General features: G+C 35.8%; 2 protein-coding genes and 3 non-coding genes across 6 annotated transcripts; 1 reads left to right on the top strand and 4 right to left on the bottom strand.

Moving 5' to 3' along the window:
* Positions 1-191: 191 nt before the first annotated feature.
* LOC121753448 lies at positions 192-313 on the bottom strand. The gene has a single exon (XR_006040425.1). It is a non-coding gene; the product is annotated as a U5 spliceosomal RNA (small nuclear RNA).
* Positions 314-317: 4 nt separating this feature from the next.
* Positions 318-433, bottom strand: LOC121753447. Its single transcript, XR_006040424.1, has one exon. It is a non-coding gene; the product is annotated as a U5 spliceosomal RNA (small nuclear RNA).
* Positions 434-923: 490 nt separating this feature from the next.
* On the bottom strand, positions 924-1,040 carry LOC121753446. The gene has a single exon (XR_006040423.1). It is a non-coding gene; the product is annotated as a U5 spliceosomal RNA (small nuclear RNA).
* Positions 1,041-2,342: 1,302 nt separating this feature from the next.
* Positions 2,343-6,948, bottom strand: LOC121752449 (probable aspartyl aminopeptidase). Its single transcript, XM_042147529.1, has 11 exons — positions 6,812-6,948; positions 6,164-6,299; positions 5,840-5,918; positions 5,545-5,747; positions 5,389-5,458; positions 4,288-4,404; positions 3,987-4,142; positions 3,527-3,700; positions 3,065-3,139; positions 2,840-2,980; positions 2,343-2,692 (listed from the first exon to the last, which is right to left on the bottom strand). Exons 1-11 carry the CDS (start codon positions 6,879-6,881, stop codon positions 2,471-2,473), a joined length of 1,443 nt encoding a protein of 480 aa, XP_042003463.1. The 5' UTR covers positions 6,882-6,948; the 3' UTR covers positions 2,343-2,470.
* A 1,148-nt stretch (positions 6,949-8,096) lies between these two features.
* LOC121751834 (serine protease SPPA, chloroplastic-like) lies at positions 8,097-19,912 on the top strand. Of its 2 annotated transcripts, XM_042146627.1 has the most exons (13): positions 8,098-8,636; positions 8,748-8,931; positions 10,462-10,599; positions 11,158-11,328; positions 11,399-11,502; positions 12,531-12,598; positions 13,083-13,249; positions 15,103-15,172; positions 16,283-16,437; positions 17,183-17,288; positions 17,986-18,073; positions 18,199-18,342; positions 19,467-19,912. In XM_042146627.1, exons 1-13 carry the CDS (start codon positions 8,244-8,246, stop codon positions 19,692-19,694), a joined length of 2,016 nt encoding a protein of 671 aa, XP_042002561.1. In that variant the 5' UTR covers positions 8,098-8,243; the 3' UTR covers positions 19,695-19,912. The 2 variants fall into 2 exon arrangements, with proteins under 2 accessions (XP_042002564.1, XP_042002561.1); XM_042146630.1 differs by lacking the exon at positions 19,467-19,912 and having other exon boundaries at positions 8,097-8,636; positions 17,986-18,078; positions 18,199-18,340.
* Positions 19,913-21,141: the final 1,229 nt, after the last annotated feature.

Raw genomic sequence — 21,141 nt, 5'->3', positions numbered from 1 at the left:
TTGTAAAAATATACTACTACTATGAGTTTTGATTTTTATCACTAATATATTACTATTAAACAACACTTCTGCAGAATTTTTACATTTAAGATTAACAAAAGATACTAACCTACGAAATGTAAGCTCCTTGGAACAACAATTGTAGGATTGATGACAAAATCCAAAACATATATTTGAACTACAATTGGTTGGGTTGCCGATAAGGACAACCTTCCAAAAAATAGAGTATGTCACTTTATAGCGACGACCACACGGTATTCATTCTTTAGTAAAAGGCAATAGAATAGTTCGCTATGTGCTCAACGCGCAGCCTCATGATTTCAATTTATTTCGGCCTTCCAAAAAATAGTGTATGCCACTTTATAGCGACAAACACATAGTATTCTTTAGTAAAAGATGATAGAATAGTTCGCTATGTGCTCAACGCGCGGCTGCATGATTTCAATTTATTTCGGCTGTGATTTTATAATACAGCACACGCTATATAAGACTTCTCTCACCGATGTGGGACTGACTTATCTATTAATCCATGTTATTCCACGTCCGCTTTATGTCTTTCTTTTTTATTACTACTACTATTTTCCTAATCATAGTTTTACTCTTAGCTTTTACTTATTTCGTAAAATGTACTAGTTTTGATAACAAATTTTATTTGGAAAATTTTGTTATCTCCTGCTATAATCCTTTGGATGCAATTTTTAATTCTACCCTAGAGTTTGAAATATATCGATGTTACTTCGTTTTGTTCTGTATGTATGTATCACAGTTTCATCATTTGAATAATTAATGCACTGTGCAAATTTACAATTAAAGTTTAACTGATGGATACCAACTAGCAAACAGAAAGCTCCTTTGGACAAGCTTTTAGGCTTATTAACAAAACCCAGAAGACAGATAAAATGAAAATTGAACTAAAACTAGTTGGGTTGCCGTATAGACAACCCTCCAAGAAATGGTGTATGCCACTTAATAGCGACGAGCCCACGGTATTCTCTAGTAAAAGGCGAAAAAAAAATTCGTTATGTGCTCAATGAGCGGCTGCATATTTTACACGTGGATTTCGGCGGTCATTTTATAGCACATCCCACGCTATACATCATGCTTCTCTCGTCGATGTGGGACGCACTTCTTTATAATTCTAAGAGCATCCACAATGGGACACCCTATAGTCCGCCCTATAGGGTGCCCTATGCTCCACCACATCAGCATTTTATCCTCCTACCCATTCACCTGCAGTGGGATGCCATGTAGGCATAGTCCGCCCTAAGCATTTTATTTATTTGAATATTTAAAACACTACAAAAATTGGAAAAAAAAAACTTCATTTCATTGAAAATTCAAACTTTACAGTACGAAATAAAAAAAAATTATAAATTCTCAACAGCGGTTACGGTCTCAAACTTCTTCAATCATGTCGTTTATGAGCTGAGCATGGTCTTGTTGGTTGCGCATTGAGGCCTGTCTAGATACAACCTCATTGTAGCCCATCGATAATCCTCGAACGTGGGCCGGAGTCGCCGTGCTGGAGCTAGATCCACCTTCATCATCGCCCCAATCGGTGACTCTTCCACCTTCGTGTTCGACTATCATGTTATGCAAGATGATGCAAGCATACATGACATCGGCGATAACTTCCTTATACTAGAAACGCGTCGGACCTTTCACAATTGCCCACCGTGCTTGCATCGTCCGTGGTATCCTCAGCGTCGCCCGCAGTGGGGCAGACAATACCGCGGACGATGCATGCTCCAACACCTATCGTCTGTCCCACTGTGGATGCTCTAAAGTCCAAGTCCGCGTTATGTCTTTCTTTTTCTTTTTTATACATTTTCGTATTTCTACTCCTTTTTGTAGTAGTATTTAATAAAATAAGGTTCTGATAACAATTTTTACTTTGAAAGATTGGCTTGCGATAATCCTTGATGCAATTTTCAGTTCTTTCCTAACGTTTAAAATATCAGTTTTACTTCGTTTTGTTCAATGAGTATGAATTCACCATTTGTATGATGAGAGTGCATTTTGCTAATTTTAAAATTAATTGGACAAACGAATAGTACTAATCACATTTAAATTATTTCAGAAGTCAAATTTGGTATACGTTTTCAAAGTTCACACACTATTGTAACTTATTGGAAGCTAGCAGTTTCATGATATTTGGTCGTGACTACCCCAACTACGATTTTTAATTATTATCGTGTGATTTGCTTGATAGCTAAGGTAAACCTTATTGAACTTCAGAATTTAGTCATTTCGATCTCAATTTAGGAAAAAACCTAGTAGTGGGAGAGTTGCTCACTTGTTGATTTCATTGAAAACCACGCATGAGACGAAATGATTATAAGTTTGTAGAACAAATTTGTAGTTCTGATTTCTACGGAGCGAGTGTGAAACACCTTCCGTCTGTTATTACTGAAAAATCAAAAATGTCAAACGTTTTGGGAAACCAAACTAGCAGCAAACCTTAAAAAAACTAGACATCAACGGCCAGTTTAGCATCAAGATGTGAGAACTCCTGAAAGAAGGCCACAAAGTGCTCGTAAGAGTGCTTGACGTCGTCCACTGCACACATTTCTCTGATGCTATGCATGGAAAGTTGTGGGGTTCCAACATCAACCGTACGAATGCCCACTCCACTCGCCAAAATTGGACCAATTGTTGAGCCGCACAGCATGTCACTGCGGATCACAAAATCCTGGACAAGAATATTTGGCAAAACAAGTCATTAGACGGATGAAGAGGTAAATTGATATAAGGATTAAGGACTGAGGACATGCTGAACCACCACGGTCTTTATGGTATAAGGGTGTAGAAATATCATTAGGTAGTAGGAGTATCGAACCTGCACGGGAAGGTTGTGCTTGGCTGCTATTTCCCTGAATAAGAAGGCTGTTACAGCATTTGTTGCATATCTTTGGTTTGCATTGTGCTTGATGACAAGACCACCGTGCAGCTTTGGTTGATGGTTTTCTTCATGTTTATCCTGACGAAGGATATATACACGTGTTATTAATTGATAGAAATAGTTTACATCTTCGACGTGTAGTGCAAAGAGGAAATGCCGTACCATATAATTTGGGTGCAAGGCGTGAGCCATATCAGCTGATACAAGATAGCTGTTTTGGATTGCTTTTGGTAGCAGCTGTGTGATAAACATATATTGAGTAGCAATTAGAAAATAAGAAGGTAACAAAAATAAAAATTGCAAGACAGGTACAAAATAGCCATATAACTTTCTGGAAACCTGCCAGTGAGGATCCATTTAAGGATTATACATCACAATTTCAACCAATATTAGTACTACTAGTTGCATAGAAATCATTAAGGGTTGATATATTGATTCTTAAAAGTTTCTGATCGCTTAGTTGTACAGTTGAATTATCAAATAGGCTTCAGGAATCCATGCTCTGTAATAAACATTCCAACAATGAACTCAAAATACTTAATATCCAAATAAGAGGGAATAGCATTAAAATGAAGTTACGTTAAATCCATAAGAGAACAGGATGCACTGGGGACATGTTTCTACCTTTGTGTCTGAGCTGAAGGAACTGGTGATGCGTGATAAAGCATCCAACGTCACAGGGGATCCCGCTCCTTGTGCAGAATCAGACCCAACCTCCTCGTGATCAAACAAGGCAACCATTCTTACGCCAGTCTCCTCCTGGAGACTACTTTCTGAGGAAGTTGAATCTATCAGCGCCTGTATTGAATATCACCACCAGATAAATGTAAATAACAGCTCTTTGTTTGTTGAAATTAATAGTTGTTCCAGGTATGCATGAAAGTCAGAACAAGAGAAACGAATTGAAAGTAAAAAGTTTCAGAACCTGTAGATATTCTTATCTTTACAAAGTATTGAGCTACAGAGTAAGTATGAATCCATAGTATTTGACTGTTTCTAGCATTATTGAAACAAAATCTTTAAAGCTTTGTCTTCTTTAATAAGGTTTTGAAGCTTTTGTCAAGTGAAAGTAATTGCTACAAACCTTTAAAGAGCAAAATGACATGCACAGGTTATCCAGTCTTCCAGAGAAAATAAATTCCTTCAATGCACCAGCAACAATGCTTTTTTGAGTATCGCATGCTTGCAGTTCAAAATCACATATGTCATCCGGCTCACACCCTAGCTGGGCAGAAATTAGCTGCAATAAGAGGGAAAGAATAATATCAATAATCACATTATTATTTGCTATCTCAGATTATCTGACCGAGGAAATGCTTACTCAAAAGTAAAATTATATGCATGAGGAGCTCCAAAGGGAAGAGAAAGAAAGAGGAGCTCCTTACCTGCAATAGAAGGGGATGGTGCTTTTCGTTTGTCTTTGTGTTTCCTTCAATCTTCTTCCCATCACCCAATCCAGTTCCAGTGAAACCATTCCCGGTAGTCAGTTTATCAAGCTCAGCCTGCACAAAATATATAGTGAATAAAAGAAGAATATATAGAGACAGAAAAGGAGATTTAATTCATGTAAATCTAGTATGCCCTAGATGCATCCTCCAAGACACCTCGGCCAAGCACCTAAGGAGCAGAGATATATACACAGGTCCTCTTATAATCTAATTTGGTTACCTATCTAATATGAGCACGAGCAGCACATCCCTCTATGTTCTGTAATTAGCTCATTTTAACCGTCAAAAACAACCAAGTACTATATTCTTTTTTAAAATTTATAATTTTGTCAAAGGTAACACCAAAGAGATTATTTCCATGTATAGCCGATAAATCCTTTTTCATGGTTGGTTGAGGGCATCTCATGTAAGCCGTCAGAACCCAAGGTGTAATTTATTAAGATTATATTTCTCAATACCAAAGGAAACTTGATGATCATCTAGTTCACTTTACTTCTGATACCACACACGTTCTCAATATCTTATTTTATCATACGGGCTACGAAGTTAAATCGCCCAGTGTAGCTCAGGTTTGAAAGAAGAATGTTCTCCACATCAGCCGGTTTCATTAAATCCCTGTGATATACTAACTGAGAAGTCTAGTAGATTACTCCTATAAAGCTAACTTTGATAAACACTATATCAGATATCTACTCTTCGGAAAAAATCTGCAGGAAAAACACAAGAGCATGTGCCTACATTATGACTGACCTACTCTCTAATTACCTGATAACAATTACATATCGATTCTAAATTTTTAACAGATGATAGAAACGCCAAATGATTCCTTTACTTGCTTATAAAGAAAAGAGTTTATATTTGTATGTTTTCAGAGGAACCATTTCAATATAAGACGTTCATGCCCCACTATCCCAAATAATATGTGATGACGAGAGAGGTAAGTCAAAGCCTATCCATTAGGAGTAATCGATAGAATCATAATTGGCAACATACACATAGCAAAATAAATAGTACTGTAGTAAATAATTTCTAAATTACCTTAACTGAAGTAGCCAACACAGGAGCAAGGTGAGTCTGTTTGTTAACCTTGAAGCCTTCATTCACTTCCCTGGCATAACAAATTAACAGAAGATACAAAATCAATGAAACAATAATAGAGATCAATAAGTGATGCAAGATACCCAACAGAAGCACCTGTCTAAGTGTATTGCCAGAGTTGGAATACGCATAATGGGCTCCTCAATCCTGATAAGCCTGTGCGAGTAGGATTCAGAACCATCTTTCTTCTCTCTAATTATTACTCTTCCTGCAATAGTCAAGTCACGGTCGAACCATGTGTGCCACAGCCCACCTCCATAAGGTTGCACACCAACTTCCAGATACCCACCTTTTGTAACCTGAAGCAAGCCAATTAGATTCCTGCTGAACTCATATAGTATTTCCTAACTATATAAGGCATCAAATGCAAGGACTGAACTACAGTCATTACCTTAGTAATTGGTTTAAGTTTTAGACACGGGCTATCTGTATGAGCACCAATTATGAAAATACCGTTCCCAGCTACATACCTACAAAAAAATTAAACAATAATCAATTAGGCACTCTTTACAAATCTAAAATTCTTATATGGAGTTACTAGCTTATCCCATATAAATGCATCAGTAACCTAATAGCACAACAAATTTTATTTCTTTTGCAACTCCTTTAATTTATTTATTTAATTATTTACATAATGTGTAGTCATAAGCAGGAGTCCATTGAAATTAAATGGTACAGGGAAACAAGCAAGAAGCTTCAAAATACAAAAACCTACTTTTTACCAACAGCAAATGCAACAATGGTAGAGTGATTCCTGGTGAAGTAATATTTCTTTCCAGCTTCTAGTTTCCAGTCATCCCTCTCCGACAATTGGGTGTATCCTGCGCTTCTCAGTCGCTTCTTCGCTTCGTCTAGCCACATAAACTATACCCATTAACAATAGTTTTTTGAAAAGGCACACTACAGTGAATTTAAGTGAACTTTGCAGCCACCCGAATCAAATCCTAATTGGAATAAATGAACCCTGCTTGTAGTTAATAAGAGCGGATGCTGACAAGTTTTTGCCTCTTCCGTAAATATCAATAGATAACACCAACACGAGGATAAAGGGAGTAATTCAGAATGTAAAAAATTAGTCTTGGTTATTCTACTAGTTAAAAACCCTACTGCTCAATCAATAAATCCTCATACATCGCATAGTTAGGAAACAGAAACTACCAGACTACCAGTAGCCAACAGAATCTAGCCCCTCCGTTTAACCCATCTTGATGAGAGCAGAAACACGGTCTTATTTCATCACAATTTCATCAGATTTAGAAAACACGCAAAGTCTCGATGATCGGAAGCTAATGCAAATCAAGTTTATTCACAAAACTAGGAGACGGGATAATGAATTAGCAGAAATGATTGAAGAAATTATTACCTACTGCATGGAAAGCTGTTGGTGAGGCATTCAAGAAATCCAAAAGATCGATCGCAACTGGGTTTTCCATTGAGCTCGAGTTTCTCTTCGCTTTGTAGCTCTATAAAAAATGCTGATTTTGGCGTTTTGTCAATAAAGCAGTTTGCTCGATAACGTTAATATGATGCCAATTACTCCTATTTTATAAACAAAAGCCACTTAGATTTTAAAAAATATTTTAAAAATAATGTAGTAGATTGTAATATTACTAAATTTATGTTGATTATATAAATCAAAATTGAAAGAAACTAATATTGCTAAGTGATCCTAGATGTATAGTGAACTTTGTATAGTATAATATTAATTAATTTCATTCATATCACCCAAATTTATGTGTGCATCAACTCTACATTGTATTTGTATGTGAAACTCATTATGGGTTGTGGCATAGTTACAAATCTTTGAAACATTATAATTTGTCATTCAAAACTTTAAAAGGTGGTAGATAGGTCATAAACATGACAATACTTTGTGATTTTAAGGAAATTTAACCTATAAATATTTAATATACACACCAAAATAAAAATCATAATAAAATACTCAGTACTAAATTTATTAATATGTACTACTAAGTAAAAATACTCACATCAAGTCTACGTTGCATTTGCCCGTGAATCATTGTACCAAATAAACTTTGATATTTGAGGCAACACTTTCACACTCTTACGCATCTGTTAGTCACTTTTGCACTCATGTGCTTCTATCGATCACTTTTGCATTGTTATGCACTTCTTCACTTCGATAGTCACACCCTTCTATTGATCACTCATGCAAATGTTGCACTCCCGACAATGCCGACCACTTATGTAACATTCCACGTATGTTTTCATGACTCAATAAAATGATTGGTGGTGTGTGAATGGAGTAAGATTTTATTTTACTACGTGGAATGTATGACATGTTATGTATGCAGTAGACTCTATTAATATAAATGAACCTAGCAATTTTTATGGATGAATAAAAAATTTATGGGAATTTTTTTATAAATAGGAGTAACATTTTATGAACCGTGGATGGAATAACTATTATAATCTCATTAACAAAATGAGTAGAGACATAGATATGACTCATTCTCATCTAATCTCATTTGACCCATAAATATTTGTATTTTTTATACTCACACACAAACGATAATTTTGTTAATTGTGATAATTGTATTAAATAATTTATTGTAGCATTCAAAAAGAAGAAGAAAAAGAATGGAAAGGTATAAATAAAAAAATGGGATTTGATAATTGTGATATCTGAAATTATCAAGGTCTTAACATCTGCTACGAAGCTCAATCCTACACCATGTGATTCAAATCCATTGAGTTTGACACCATTTCGACTTTTCCTATGCAGCATTCATTGAATTGAATCATTATCACCCCAGCTTCTCAACTCCGCGAAAATGGCGAAAGTGCTTCCTACAATCCACCTGCAAACCACATGTTCGATGAAATGCCTACCGTCTTTCTCTATGCTTCCGTCGACACTTCACTTAGAGAAGAAGCCGCCGCTGTTCTACCACAGGAACCGCAGTTTTCAGCGCTTCTCGACTAGGTCGTTTGAGATGGAGAGCGACGGAAAACTATCCGATGTGGGGAGAGAGGAAGCTGAGTTGATGGTTGATGCAAGCTCTGATTCTAGTTCCCACGTTGATGATGAGTACCCAAGTGGTGAGTTTGTGTATAAGGAGAATGATATTTGGAAAGATTTGGTCGTCAAGTCCAGAATGTTGATCGCTTGGCCATGGCAGCGTGTTAAGAAAGGCAGTGTGCTCACGATGAAGATACGTGGCGAGGTCTGCTTTTATTTATCTACTTACTGTTATTTGTCATCCTAGTTAGTTTCTTATTGATCTGACTACTATAATAATGTGACAAAATTAAAAATTCCTCTCTTTTATTCTCAGATATCTGATCAATTGAAAAGCCGTTTCTCCTCAGGATTATCTTTACCTCAAATTTGTGAGAATTTTATAAAAGCAGCTTATGATCCTCGTATTTCGGGTATTTATCTCCACATTGAACCGTTGAGTTGTGGGTGGGGGAAGGTTGAAGAAATTTACCGGCATGTTGTGGACTTCAAGAAATCAGGTAATGTGGTTAAACGTTTGACGACTTAAGTTTTGCTTGAATAATGTTGTTTTGAGCTTCTCATGAGATGGGAATATATTTGTATCCGTGATCTTTTATAGGATATGGATACGGATGTACCTAGTTAATAGCATTATATGCTTGAGAGTTCCACAAAACTCTTCATCAGTTTGTAGATGCATTTCATTTCGAGACTTGACACAGTATATATGGTATCTAGAAGGCTAGAAGCTCCTTTTACAAAAGGCTGGAAAATTGTAGATTGGTTGACCCAGTGCCCAGCTTGCTGCCATATATTTCTTGGCATGCATGAAATTTATTTATTTTTGAGCACCTATTGGACCCTGAATAAAAATTTTGGAATTTTTTGCTGACATGAAGACCAATAAACAAATTTCCTGAGGCTAAACAGGGCCAGACTTTGAGCTGTTTCTCGAGGCCTTTTCTGAACTAGTTTGTCATTGAAGTTTAGTACTAGTAGATACCCAATTCTCAAACCAATTTTGTGCACTACCACAAAACTGGCATTTAATGGCATGCATAATCAATGATATAATCGAGGATGCAGAGATTGGACCTTGAACTGATTAGTATTAATCTGGAATGATTCTTGATATATTGGCTGTTTTGACTTGGTAAAGTCCATTTTCAGTAAGTGAAAAAAATATGATCCACAGTTTAAAAAAGTAACAACTGCCAACTGGTTATAGATATCATGGAGTGATCATTATACCATGATGTGTGTGTGGTACACATCTAATACCTCCAAAGCCCAACTTTGCATATTTCCACAATATCTTACGCTAAGATATTCTTTTAAACAATTTTTAGCCTGATTTTTATTTAAAGAGTTCTAATTGTTGATATAGGAGTTGGTCTTATAGTTGGTTATATCTGTATTTAGGACTTTATCCAAGTACTAGCAAGTAAGATTTTCTTTTGTTTAAATACTTGAATTGTTTAATCTCATTGTAAATATTGTTAAACTTATTAATGTGTAATTATTCTCCGATATCCTCTCAAGTACATTGAGAACACAACACTATTTCTCGGAGATATCACTTTATTCTCTTACTTCAGTGCATTTTCTAGAAGACATGCTAGGTTCTCATTAAAATTTTATACAAAAGTATCATTTCCAGTCTATCATATATGACTGTTTGAGGACCAAAGTTTCTTATGATGTATTGTATTCTTCTAGTACTTCTTAATTTGATGCCATGTACTTTTTTCAACATATTTACCAGAAATGCTGAAAACTTCTGTACAAGGATCCTGATAAATCTGCCCCTAGAAAAGAGGATCCTGATAAACTTGTTCAGAGCTTGTAAAAAGTTTCAATATGGATAATTCTGTTCATGGAACACAAATTAAGATAATGATGTTCACGAGGCACGAGTTATTAAATAACAGATTGTAAATTGAGGCTATGGGATGAAGATTGAATTAACTTATTATATTGAAGCTATCCCGATGACCTATTTTCTTGCACAATAAGTTCAACCATAAAATCTTCCATGCAATATGCAGGCAAGTTTATTGTGGGCTATGTTCCAGTATGTGGAGAGAAGGAGTACTACATAGGCAGTGTTTGTGAAGAGCTTTATGCCCCACCAAGTGCTTACTTTCAGTTGTATGGGCTGACTGTTCAGGCATCATTCCTTGGAGGTCAGTTATTTTAAATTCAAGATAGTATACTATAATCTCTCAAAACTCCTTATTTAAACAAAGGGCCTGATAATACATAGTCTCTCAATATTTTAGCCAAAGAGGTCACATCGGCACACACTTCTCAGCTTTGACCAGATCTTTGGTCCTAGTATTCTAGTATATTTTTCAGATAAAACCCATTTCATACATAAATAAGGTTATCTATTCCTAAAATAACAATGGATAATTAAGGAGAATCAACATACAAAAATATTCGACAACAGTATCTTATTTAACTTTTGGTATCCTTCAGCTTAGTTGGAAAGACTTTTCCCTCCAACAGTTGGTTAGGGTTTGAGTCACCACAGAGGGGAAATTGAATTAGTTTTCATTCTCATTCAGTTTTAGATCTTTGCAAGAATCTAAGAGGGAGTTATTTCATATCTGAAATTGCGAATGGTACTTTATGCATCATTCAGTTTGTAAAAGCCTTAAACTAAATCTCAAGAGTTCAGTTATAAATATACAGTGGTCTCGTTTTAACAGCAGTGGAGTGGCATAAAAAATGTTTTGTAGGTGTCCTGGAGAAAATTGGGATCGAGCCTCAAGTTCAGCGGATTGGTAAATATAAGAGTGCTGGAGATCAACTTACACGTAAAAGCATATCTGATGAAAACCGTGAGATGTTAACGGCTTTGCTCGACAATATTTATGGAAATTGGGTGGAAAAAATTTCTCTTGCTAAAGGTAATTTTGAAAGTTTCCCCTGGTTAAACTCGAGGTGTTTTATCATCTGATGTGGTGATTCTTTGTGCAGGAAAGAAAAAAGAAGACATTGTGAGCTTTATCAATGAAGGAGTATATGAAATTAATAGACTGAAGGAAGATGGCTGGATAACTGATATAAAATACGATGATGAGGTACGATGAGTTATGTTCCTCTTAAAGATTGGAACATTGGTTGTATATGATATTCTGTTGTTAGGTCAGCCACTCATACTGCTACAACTTTGAGCAGAATTACAAAACCAGGTAGAGTTGTGGTCTCAGGAGTCAGGAATACACAACCTTATATTGCTACAACTTTTCAACCTTTTTAAAATTGCCATATGGATGTATATTAGATTTACAAGAAATAGGAAACAATCAGTAAGAGAAACCAAGTTCAAAATACCATTGCAATTATAAAACCTAGCAGCTTAACAAGCATGAACTCAAAATAGTTCTTCTTAATCCTGAGGCATGAAATTCTGTAATTCTTGATACAGTCAACTGTAAACGTGGATTTAGTGACTTAGTGCCCGACATACATTACTTTGCTGTCTATGTCATGTTGTATTGACTATTGCCAATTGAAGAAGAATCAAGTATCAGCATATATTTTACTAAAGTCATGTGATATTCTCCGTCCAAGAAGCAAAAATGCCTTTGAAACGTATGAAACACTAATTTTCCCTAACATATTAATATTGGGCCTAACAAGAGCCATCAAGTAATCGATTTATCTATATCAGTTAGAAGTATGTGGTGCTTTGCTGAAGAACAGTCAAGGAATGCGAAGAACAAGTAGACTAATTTGAACTACTTGAATAGCAGAGCAGAAAATATTTACAGACGCATCGCCACCTCCGAAGAGGGTTTTTTCTTTGCAGAGGACCATCACAGCTACTTGCTGGACTCGAACTAATGCTCTGGACAGCCCCTCTCAAACCTTTTCCAGGGAACAACATATGTAGACTCAATTAAAAGGCTCTTAAACCTAATCACAATATGCATGCTTACAAACAAAATACTTTATGCTTTCAAACAATTGTAACATAAACCTGCATTCGTTAAAACATGAAATGTGGGTCTGTCATTTTTGAGTATATTTCTGTTTCTATCATTCACACACATCTCAAAATGTCAAAATGATCATTCACATCTTATAGTAATTTCTCACATTTCAGGTCGTATCACTTCTAAAACAGCGTCTGGATATTCCTAGTGATAAAAAACTTCCTACAGTTGACTATAGGTACTTCTTTTGTTGCACTTACCTTTTCACCTGATCCAATAATGTTTATTTTGATTATGCATGGAGCTTGTGTATACTTTCCTGGATTCCGTTAGAAATATTGGAGGTTCGTCATTGAATTTCCATTTCACCCTGTTGTATACATGGTTATCATCACCTGAGCATCACCTCGAATCACGGTCTTGACAACTGCAGTTAGGAGTTTTCAGTATAGAGTAAAGTTGGCCAAAGTTATTTATCCGAAAATTTACGTCTCAGCTAAAATCTCAGTGTTAAACCTGTTTACATATTTCAATAAGTTTCAGGGATAGTACTTTGTAACTCAAACTGACCTGTATGGTTTAGCAGAATGAGTTCCTGAAAACCTACCATGTATGGCTGAAACAGCATATTAATTTTTATATTTTATGAGACGTAACTTCTTTTGTATTTACTCGGTTCCCCTTTTGTGGGTACAATATATAACTTTCCCCGGCACTTGTAGGAAATACTCCCGTGTCAAGAAATGGACTTTAGGATTGACTGGCTATAGAAATCAGATTGTCATAATCAGGGCCTCTGGAAGCATTAGCCGTGTTCGTGGTGCATTCAGTACGTCCAACTCAGGAATTGTTGCTGAGCAGTTCATTGAAAAGATTCGCACCGTAAGAGGTATGCATGTGCGGAATAAGTGTTATTATCTTCTATCTTGTAGAAGCAAGCAGTTGGTGAGAACAGAAAACTGACACCTACTGCATTTACTGCTTTAGCACTACATAATCTATATTTTCAAGTACAGTAACTAAATTTGTAGGATATATAGGCATAAGCTTTCTTTCCTTTAGTACATTAGTAAGCGTAAATGGCCAAACTATCTGATACAGGGTTCCATTATTTTCGAAATACTGAAAACTGGTTTCAGTTCCACATATTGTTAAATTTATTGTTCTTAATTATTTACTCTACTAATAAGTCTTACAGGTTGTTAGTATTAGGTTTTGAACCCTTGCCTGGGGTGGGAGTTAGGTAGTCTTTCGATGCTTTATTAAAGATTAGTATGGTTTGGATTCCATTGTTTGAATATATAAGCAGACTTTCTGCTGGGAAGTTGCTGCTATGCATAGCATTATGGCTGAGGATTTCAGTGTTTACCATTGAGTTTCCAGTAAAATTTTCCAATACTTATGTGCACACACTTTGTCTATCTAGTTACCCTACAGGTCACGATAGAGTCAAGGTGGAGTGGTAGACGAACAATGAATGTAATGATATAATAAAAAATTATGGAAATCCTCAAATGAGACCACAGCGAGAAGCTGTACTCAACAGTATTTTTCTGAGTGAATTCTCAAACCTACGTTAGACTCGTTTAAATACTAAAGGAATCCCTAAGCCTAACAGAAGCTCAAGCACAAGTAGGGCCCAAAATAAATAACTGAATAATAAACTCTATTAGTTTAAAAGAACAAACTGGAAATGTGCTATTGGTTCACCATCACCAGGAGTAAAGCTGAGGCAGTGATAACTTAGATGCTTCTGCCAGCCTTTTGATGGATCAAGTTAGGTTGTTGCGGATGGTGGCCTAGTAGGTCTTTTGAGTGCTCTCCTGTAATCTTGACTAGGACATGTCCTTCAGCACTGAGATTATTCGTGAACAAAAACCCATTACTATTCAATAATCGTAAACCAAAGAAAGAAAAACACGTCTTCCACGGCATTATGATTTAAAACTACCAGGATATAGAAACATCCTTAATTTTGCTACACCAACAACATTCTTGAATTAAAATGTATAGCCACCAATAATCACATTCACAGAGTAAACTGCTAAAAAACGACAGGGATAAAGTAAATAAAAGAGATGAACTTGGTGTCCAGAAAAGAGATAGTCAAAGCTTGCAGAATTAATGGTAGCGACCTGTTCTAGCTGTATCATAAATTTTCAAAACCTAAGGAAAGCAAGAATACAAGCATATGATTGATTGTATTGGCAAATTATTTTGGGGGTAAATACATACTATACTGTGGTTCATCAAGTTTCCAGGCGGTACTTTCAAGTTAATCCCTCTTTCTGTAAAGAGTTAGTGCCTGGTGGTGAGAGAGTGAGAGCTTCAAGGTAAAATCATCATTCAATTGCTCATGTTAGTCAGGAGGATTCTGCAGATCCAGCATTTGACCTATTATGATACAAAGTTTGTCTTGTCGATTTAAATCTAAAACAAGGAAATGGACCTCTTTAAGGATTTCCTGTTGGTTTACGCGGACATATCAGAACTTGCTGCCTTTAATAGAGAAGATGGAACTGGACATTTTATTACCTCTACCACATCTAAGTGCTATGAATGAGAAACCATCATGAGTTCAATCTCCGGAATTCAAGCTTGATCAGATGAACTATATGGATGGAGAGAACTTGTTGGTAGAAAAATCGATGGCTTTATATTATTGCAGAATAATTTGTCTATAGATAGTATCTGATGACATACTTTCTGTTCATCTGATTTATCTTCTCAAGATTTTTGCAGATTCCAAAAAGTACAAGGCAGTCGTCATTCGCATTGACAGTCCTGGAGGAGATGCCCTTGCATCTGATTTGTAAGTGTTACTTATTAGTTGTCTTTTATTTATTCGCCTCTCACAGTTATTTACTACTACTCCTTGTTAACATAGGCTGAAAATGTTCAATATTCATTGCGATGTATCTTTTTCACTTTTTTCATATTATTAGTGTTTTTCTAACTTAAGGGTGGTTGAGTTCAGCCAATCTTTGTCTATCGCTGTTATGCAGAAATTTTGTCCACGCATTTTGTCTAGTAGATTTTATTTGCTAATTTATTACCGTTCTATTGTTGTGCTGAAATATATGAGATGAGGTCACCATGAAAACATTAGTATATATAACTAGGGAATATATCCTGTGCCAAGGAGACAACTGAAGAAGATTTTCTAGCATCTGCATGAACAGAGTGTAGCAGAAACTGCATGATTAAAGCTTTATCATTACAAGATAAATTATTCTGGGAAAATGTCGAAGACTTTCTCTGTCACCAATTCTTTATCACGCTTGACATATTCAGGACTAATTTCCAATATGCACATTTAACAAATTATGTATAAAAAGCCGATGAAGGCTGCTATAAATTGTACGTTTTCTATATAGACTAGACTTCCTTAAAGAGGTAACATCTAGTTAGACATCTCACATTTCTTGTGCTCTAGCCATAGGTTGGTCATCCTTTCCTTTTAGAAAAGTTATTGATGTTGCAAGAAGAAATGAATTCAGTGTAAAACATTGATACATGCACTACATTAGTGAAACTTAGGCAGAAGCCACAGAACAATAATGTGTGGGATCGTAACATTTTAAAATTCGTGGTGGCCTTCTTGTTCATGAGAAAACGAATTGGTGGCCTTCTGATGAAAGTAACACTACATTAATCTTGCACTTTGTCTATTCTTCTGTTTGGCTTGGTCAACTTCACTTCGTTTATTGTACTACAACTATTTACCAAGGCCAAATGTACAAAGTCACACATAATACCCATATGTTGGATCTTTTATTGGTTTCTTGTACTATGTCTGACAAAAACCTTTCCATGTTTGAAGTACCTAAACAGAATCTCTGAACACATATTACAAAACAAAGGAAGGGCAAGAGAAGCATGAATTTAGTATTCATTGATTAGGTTTCTTGTGTATCAACAGAATGTGGAGAGAAATCAAACTTTTGGCTGCCTCAAAGCCTGTAATTGCATCAATGGCTGATGTTGCTGCTAGTGGAGGATATTATATGGCCATGGCTGCGCAGACTATAGTTGCAGAAAATCTTACTCTAACTGGTTCAATTGGAGTTGTGACAGGTTAGCCTTGTATTACTTTTGATTAACTTCTTGCCAGAAATAAGAATTGTTGCTAATGGACAAGGTCTTCAATGCAGTTTAACCAGTACCTTTTGATATCATCATCTGCAAATGGTTTGTTCACACTCAACCATTCAAACACAAATATTAGGATCTACAACATATATGATAAGATAATTTTCACAGAATTTTAGTTTCTAAGGGAGGGGCACCACATCACAAATATGCCTGTCTCTATCCTCATATATCCTTCCATTCCTTTCAAGCTAAAGAGACATGTTACTAGCAGAGATCAAGTGTATGATTCGAAGAGAAATTCGAGAATTAGAAAGAAGAAAAAAAAGGGAATTATGATAATCTCAGATCCAAAGACTGGTACAAATTTCACGTGATTTCCCTGTTTGTGCCAGGAAAATAAACTTTTACTTTTCTTAACAATGCTATCCAGCAGTGATGTATATCCAAACTGTCAATTGCATATTCTCATGATTTTTTTTCATTCGTCGGACTGTCGGAGAATGACTTCCAGCTCAACCGTCACACACAACTGCATAGTTCTCATTTACAGTGTATTTGTATTCCACCAGTATCATTCTCAGTATATTTTCCTCTGTTTTTCTTTATTGGCCTTTTTAGTGTGTCTGCTCATGCGCACATCTGTATGTTTAATCCTTTGTATAGGGGTTTCATTTGCTTCAGTAGTAAGTGATTAAAAAATATACTAACTTCATTACTTTTCTCCTAGGAAAGTTTAATTTGGGGAATCTCTATGAAAAAATTGGTTTCAACAAGGAGATCATATCTAGGGGAAGATATGCAGAGCTTACTGCAGCTGAACAGAGACCCTTCAGGTATATTGGATTTGTAGTATCAAACATATGTATGCCCATTTGGTGTCTCCTATTAACTGAAAGTCTCTAACATGAAGAAATTTTATACTGAGACAACATATCCTCTTTTTCAATCTCTTAAGTTTCCATTTCCATTTCTCTCTCTTACTTCCCAACACCAATATCAACCTTTAACCGACTTTAATTTGCAATAAGTAGACTATATATACAAGGAAACATCTATGCTAATAAACTCTTCATTTTGTAACTTAAAGAGACATAAATACAGCAATTTGTGACATTGAAAGAAACATTTAGAGATTTTTGCTACTTATTGACTTATTTTTTGTTTCTTATTGTACTTTGTGCATGTTTAAATATATATAACATCAAAAGTAGTCTTATAGCTGACTATTTGTTCAAATTAGACACGGAGAACCTTTTTACAAAGTTTATTTGCCAGATCTCTTTAATTTATTGCAATTCTTCCTCATACACGGCTTTACTTAATATCACTGCCTCTACTGCATGGACTGAAAGTATGCTGAATTCAAACATAAAACATGTAGTCATAAACAACAAGGTGAGCATGATCTAAGATGGTCCTTGTGTTACTGTAGTTTATGAAAGTATCTGTTTATGTTTCAAATAGTTGATGCTAGTGATGAGTTGTTATTTAGACAGGATACTCAAGAACATTGTCATTTGTTATTTTCAGGGATGATGAAGCTGAACTCTTTGCAAAGTCAGCACAGAATGCATATAGAGGTTTCCGGGACAAGGCAGCCTCTTCAAGATCAATGACTGTATGGTATTCATTACCACATACACATAACTATCTGATGCCAATATTTTCTGAACAGAAACATAATCATAAGATGAAGAATATTCTAGTACCTAGTTCCTTGATATTCAAATTATCTTGTTTTAGATAGACAAGATGGAGGAGGTTGCTCAAGGAAGAGTTTGGACAGGAAATGACGCGGCTTCACGAGGTCTGGTTGACGCAGTTGGTGGACTATCTCGAGCTGTGGCAATAGCAAAACAAAAGGCTAATTTACCAATGGACGAAGAGGTTACTTTGATTATCATTTGCATATTGATTCTCATGATGCAGACTATTAGAACTCAATATCAAACCAGTAATGTTTTGATTTAAGCATGTCCCAAGTATCTACTGTATAGTCATCTTCTTTACATGATTCCAGAAGATACAGTGAGTAAGTTTTTTAGAAATATAATCAAACAATGATTTCTAGGATGCCTATGATAGAATAAAGTAAAAGTTGGTATAAAAATATGGTATGACCTCATTAAGTGTGGAGTGTGGGCATTTACATCCAGATGAACAAATAGATATATTTCGGCCTATTTAGAAGAAAACTAATTGCTTTAGCCCAAGAAATAAGTTAAACTAATTCAGTTTTTCCCTGGCACCTCTACGAATGGCTTTGTGAACCTTCCCGGGTGCTTTAATAAATATTATCAGGCTTCCCAAAGTTCCCAAAATTACTTCTACATCATCCCAATGGAGTTGCCCTCATACATAAAATTGATAATTCATCTTAATTGTGTCTCCATGAAAGCACAGGGAAGCACTTCCTGGTTTGAGTTTGTTTGTATTTACTGAGACCTCTTGTCCATACTAATTTTCTTCAAGTTTTAATTTTCTAACTATTCATGTCCTAGAGCATATCTGCACATGGATTTCCAAGTGTAGCCCAGCACCATGAGTCATGACTGCAACATCTGCACAAATGCTGAAACTTGGCCCCATGGACAAAAGAGTGCATGCTAAGAGAAAAACTGCAGTCATGGTCTTTTTTTAAAAATTTAAATCTCAGTGAGTGGATTGGTGTCCATTCGTTCTCCAATTAAGATTTCATTAATAGTAGAGATGCTTTCAGTGGTGAGTCAGTAACGTACGTTAATTGATATTTGTGGTTGAAGACTCTGATAAAAACCTACATTTGAAAATGATCCCATAACTTAAATGCTTAATGATTCACTTCAAATTTGTGCATCGCAGATTAACATCCTTCACATGATCCAAACTTATTCTTTAAATTCCTAAACTTCTGGTGGTGTTGAGTTTATTTACTATGTAGCTTTTTCCTATGTCCATGGACATGCTTAATTACAATAGTTAATCCCTTTTCTCCTTGAGTTGTGGCAATTCTGACACATGATAAACCTTAGGTCACGCTTGTGGAGCTGTCAAGACCTTCAACGTCTCTGCCTGAACTCTTGGGTGGATTAGGAGGCTCCATTGCCGAAGCTGACAAAGCAATCCGAGAGTTGCTTGAGGTCATGGCGTCGTCCAGTGGAATTCAAGCCCGCATGGACGGGATCATGATGGAACAGCTTGGAGGTTCTTATACCAACATCATTTTCACCGTGATAAAAGATTACTTGAGTTCTCTCTAGTATCTTCATGATTATTCATCATCAAGGAACACGCATATACGTTATTCAAAGATGTATAGGCAAGCCTATCCTTAAATGTGTTACATGCGATTTCTAGTAGAGCAGAATGTAGTGGTAAGTGGTTTATGTGTTCCTAAGGATACTCTGCCTTGCTTCGACCAATTGTAAATTGCTTTATATACGAGATTATGGTTTCCATCGCTTGGGATCTTCTCTCATGTGTTGGTGTTCTACGATATTAGTTTTTTAAGTTTAACTTCTTTCTTTTTTTCCACTTTCAGTTTCGTGTATTTTACTTCGATTGTTAATCATGTATTTTTAAGAATTTAATTACTACATGTTATTTACTCAAATCTCAATAGAGATTATCTCATACCCGGGTTTATAATTTTTATGCTTAATATTGCCTAGTGTAGGCGTGTGTAGCACATAAAAATCAGGGTGTATTCGAATTGGAATCCACCGTGAAAGAACATTATGTGTAAATGTGATTGAACAAGTAATGAACTAATGACCACTATTTATTAAAGAAGGTTAAAACAGGGTATCGTTACGACTTAAACGACACAGAATGCCGAGGACAGATCTCATAGAATAACTTTCTAAAATTGCATGTTTAATCCACAAAATTATATGGATTGAGACGATTTAGATAGAAAAAAATTGGTGAAAAAGTTAGTGGAGTATGTATCCTACGATTATATAATAGTCTACTTGATGAAATGAGACGTGCATTTGCCAAATGATAGAAAGTTAATTGACTAAAGGAGTAATTAACTAAAAATTAGAAGAAAAAAAATATATGAAGCATATTAAAGGCCTGTGCAGATGTACAACTAGTGCATATACACATAGCCCAACAAGTAATACGATCTAAACATAAACATAAATCTGAATCGAAAAAGTTGTTATAACCTAAGATATCATGATAAGCAAGACAAACAACCCTCAAAAGGTTTTCACTATACATTCAAGAACTCTAATATGTTTTGCTTATGATTGTCAAAGTAGAATATTGGTCTATGTGATAATAGTTCTGCTACTTGCCTTTGCCTACAAAAATAGTTTTGTTAGTTGATGATACGAGTTTTAATAAAATTGGTAAAATAAGAGAGATTTAGAGAAAAAAGAGATTAATGAAACTGAAATGCACCTCACTTAAAAAAGAAAATTTATTATAAATATATTAAGAAATTTTATTATAAATATATATAATTAATTCTAGTAGGAAAATCAAAATAAAAAAATAAAATTATTTTACGTGAACATAAGAGCATCCGCAGCGGTGGCGAAAGTCGCCACCGCCGTCCGCGCCGTTGGCAAGGCGAAGGACCGCCGCCGCTGCAGCCGCGCCGCTGGCACGGCGCTGCTCGATGTATCGAGCACGTCCGTGCCAGCGGACGCACACGTGTCGCGCTCCCATTCGTCAACGGCATAGCCGTTGTGT

The sequence above is a fragment of the Salvia splendens genome, chromosome 10 (genome assembly GCF_004379255.2).
Source record: "Salvia splendens isolate huo1 chromosome 10, SspV2, whole genome shotgun sequence".
Lineage (NCBI taxonomy): Eukaryota > Viridiplantae > Streptophyta > Magnoliopsida > Lamiales > Lamiaceae > Salvia > Salvia splendens.
Note: the sequence above shows the minus strand (reverse complement) of the source record. Positions and strands in the feature narration are given on the sequence as shown.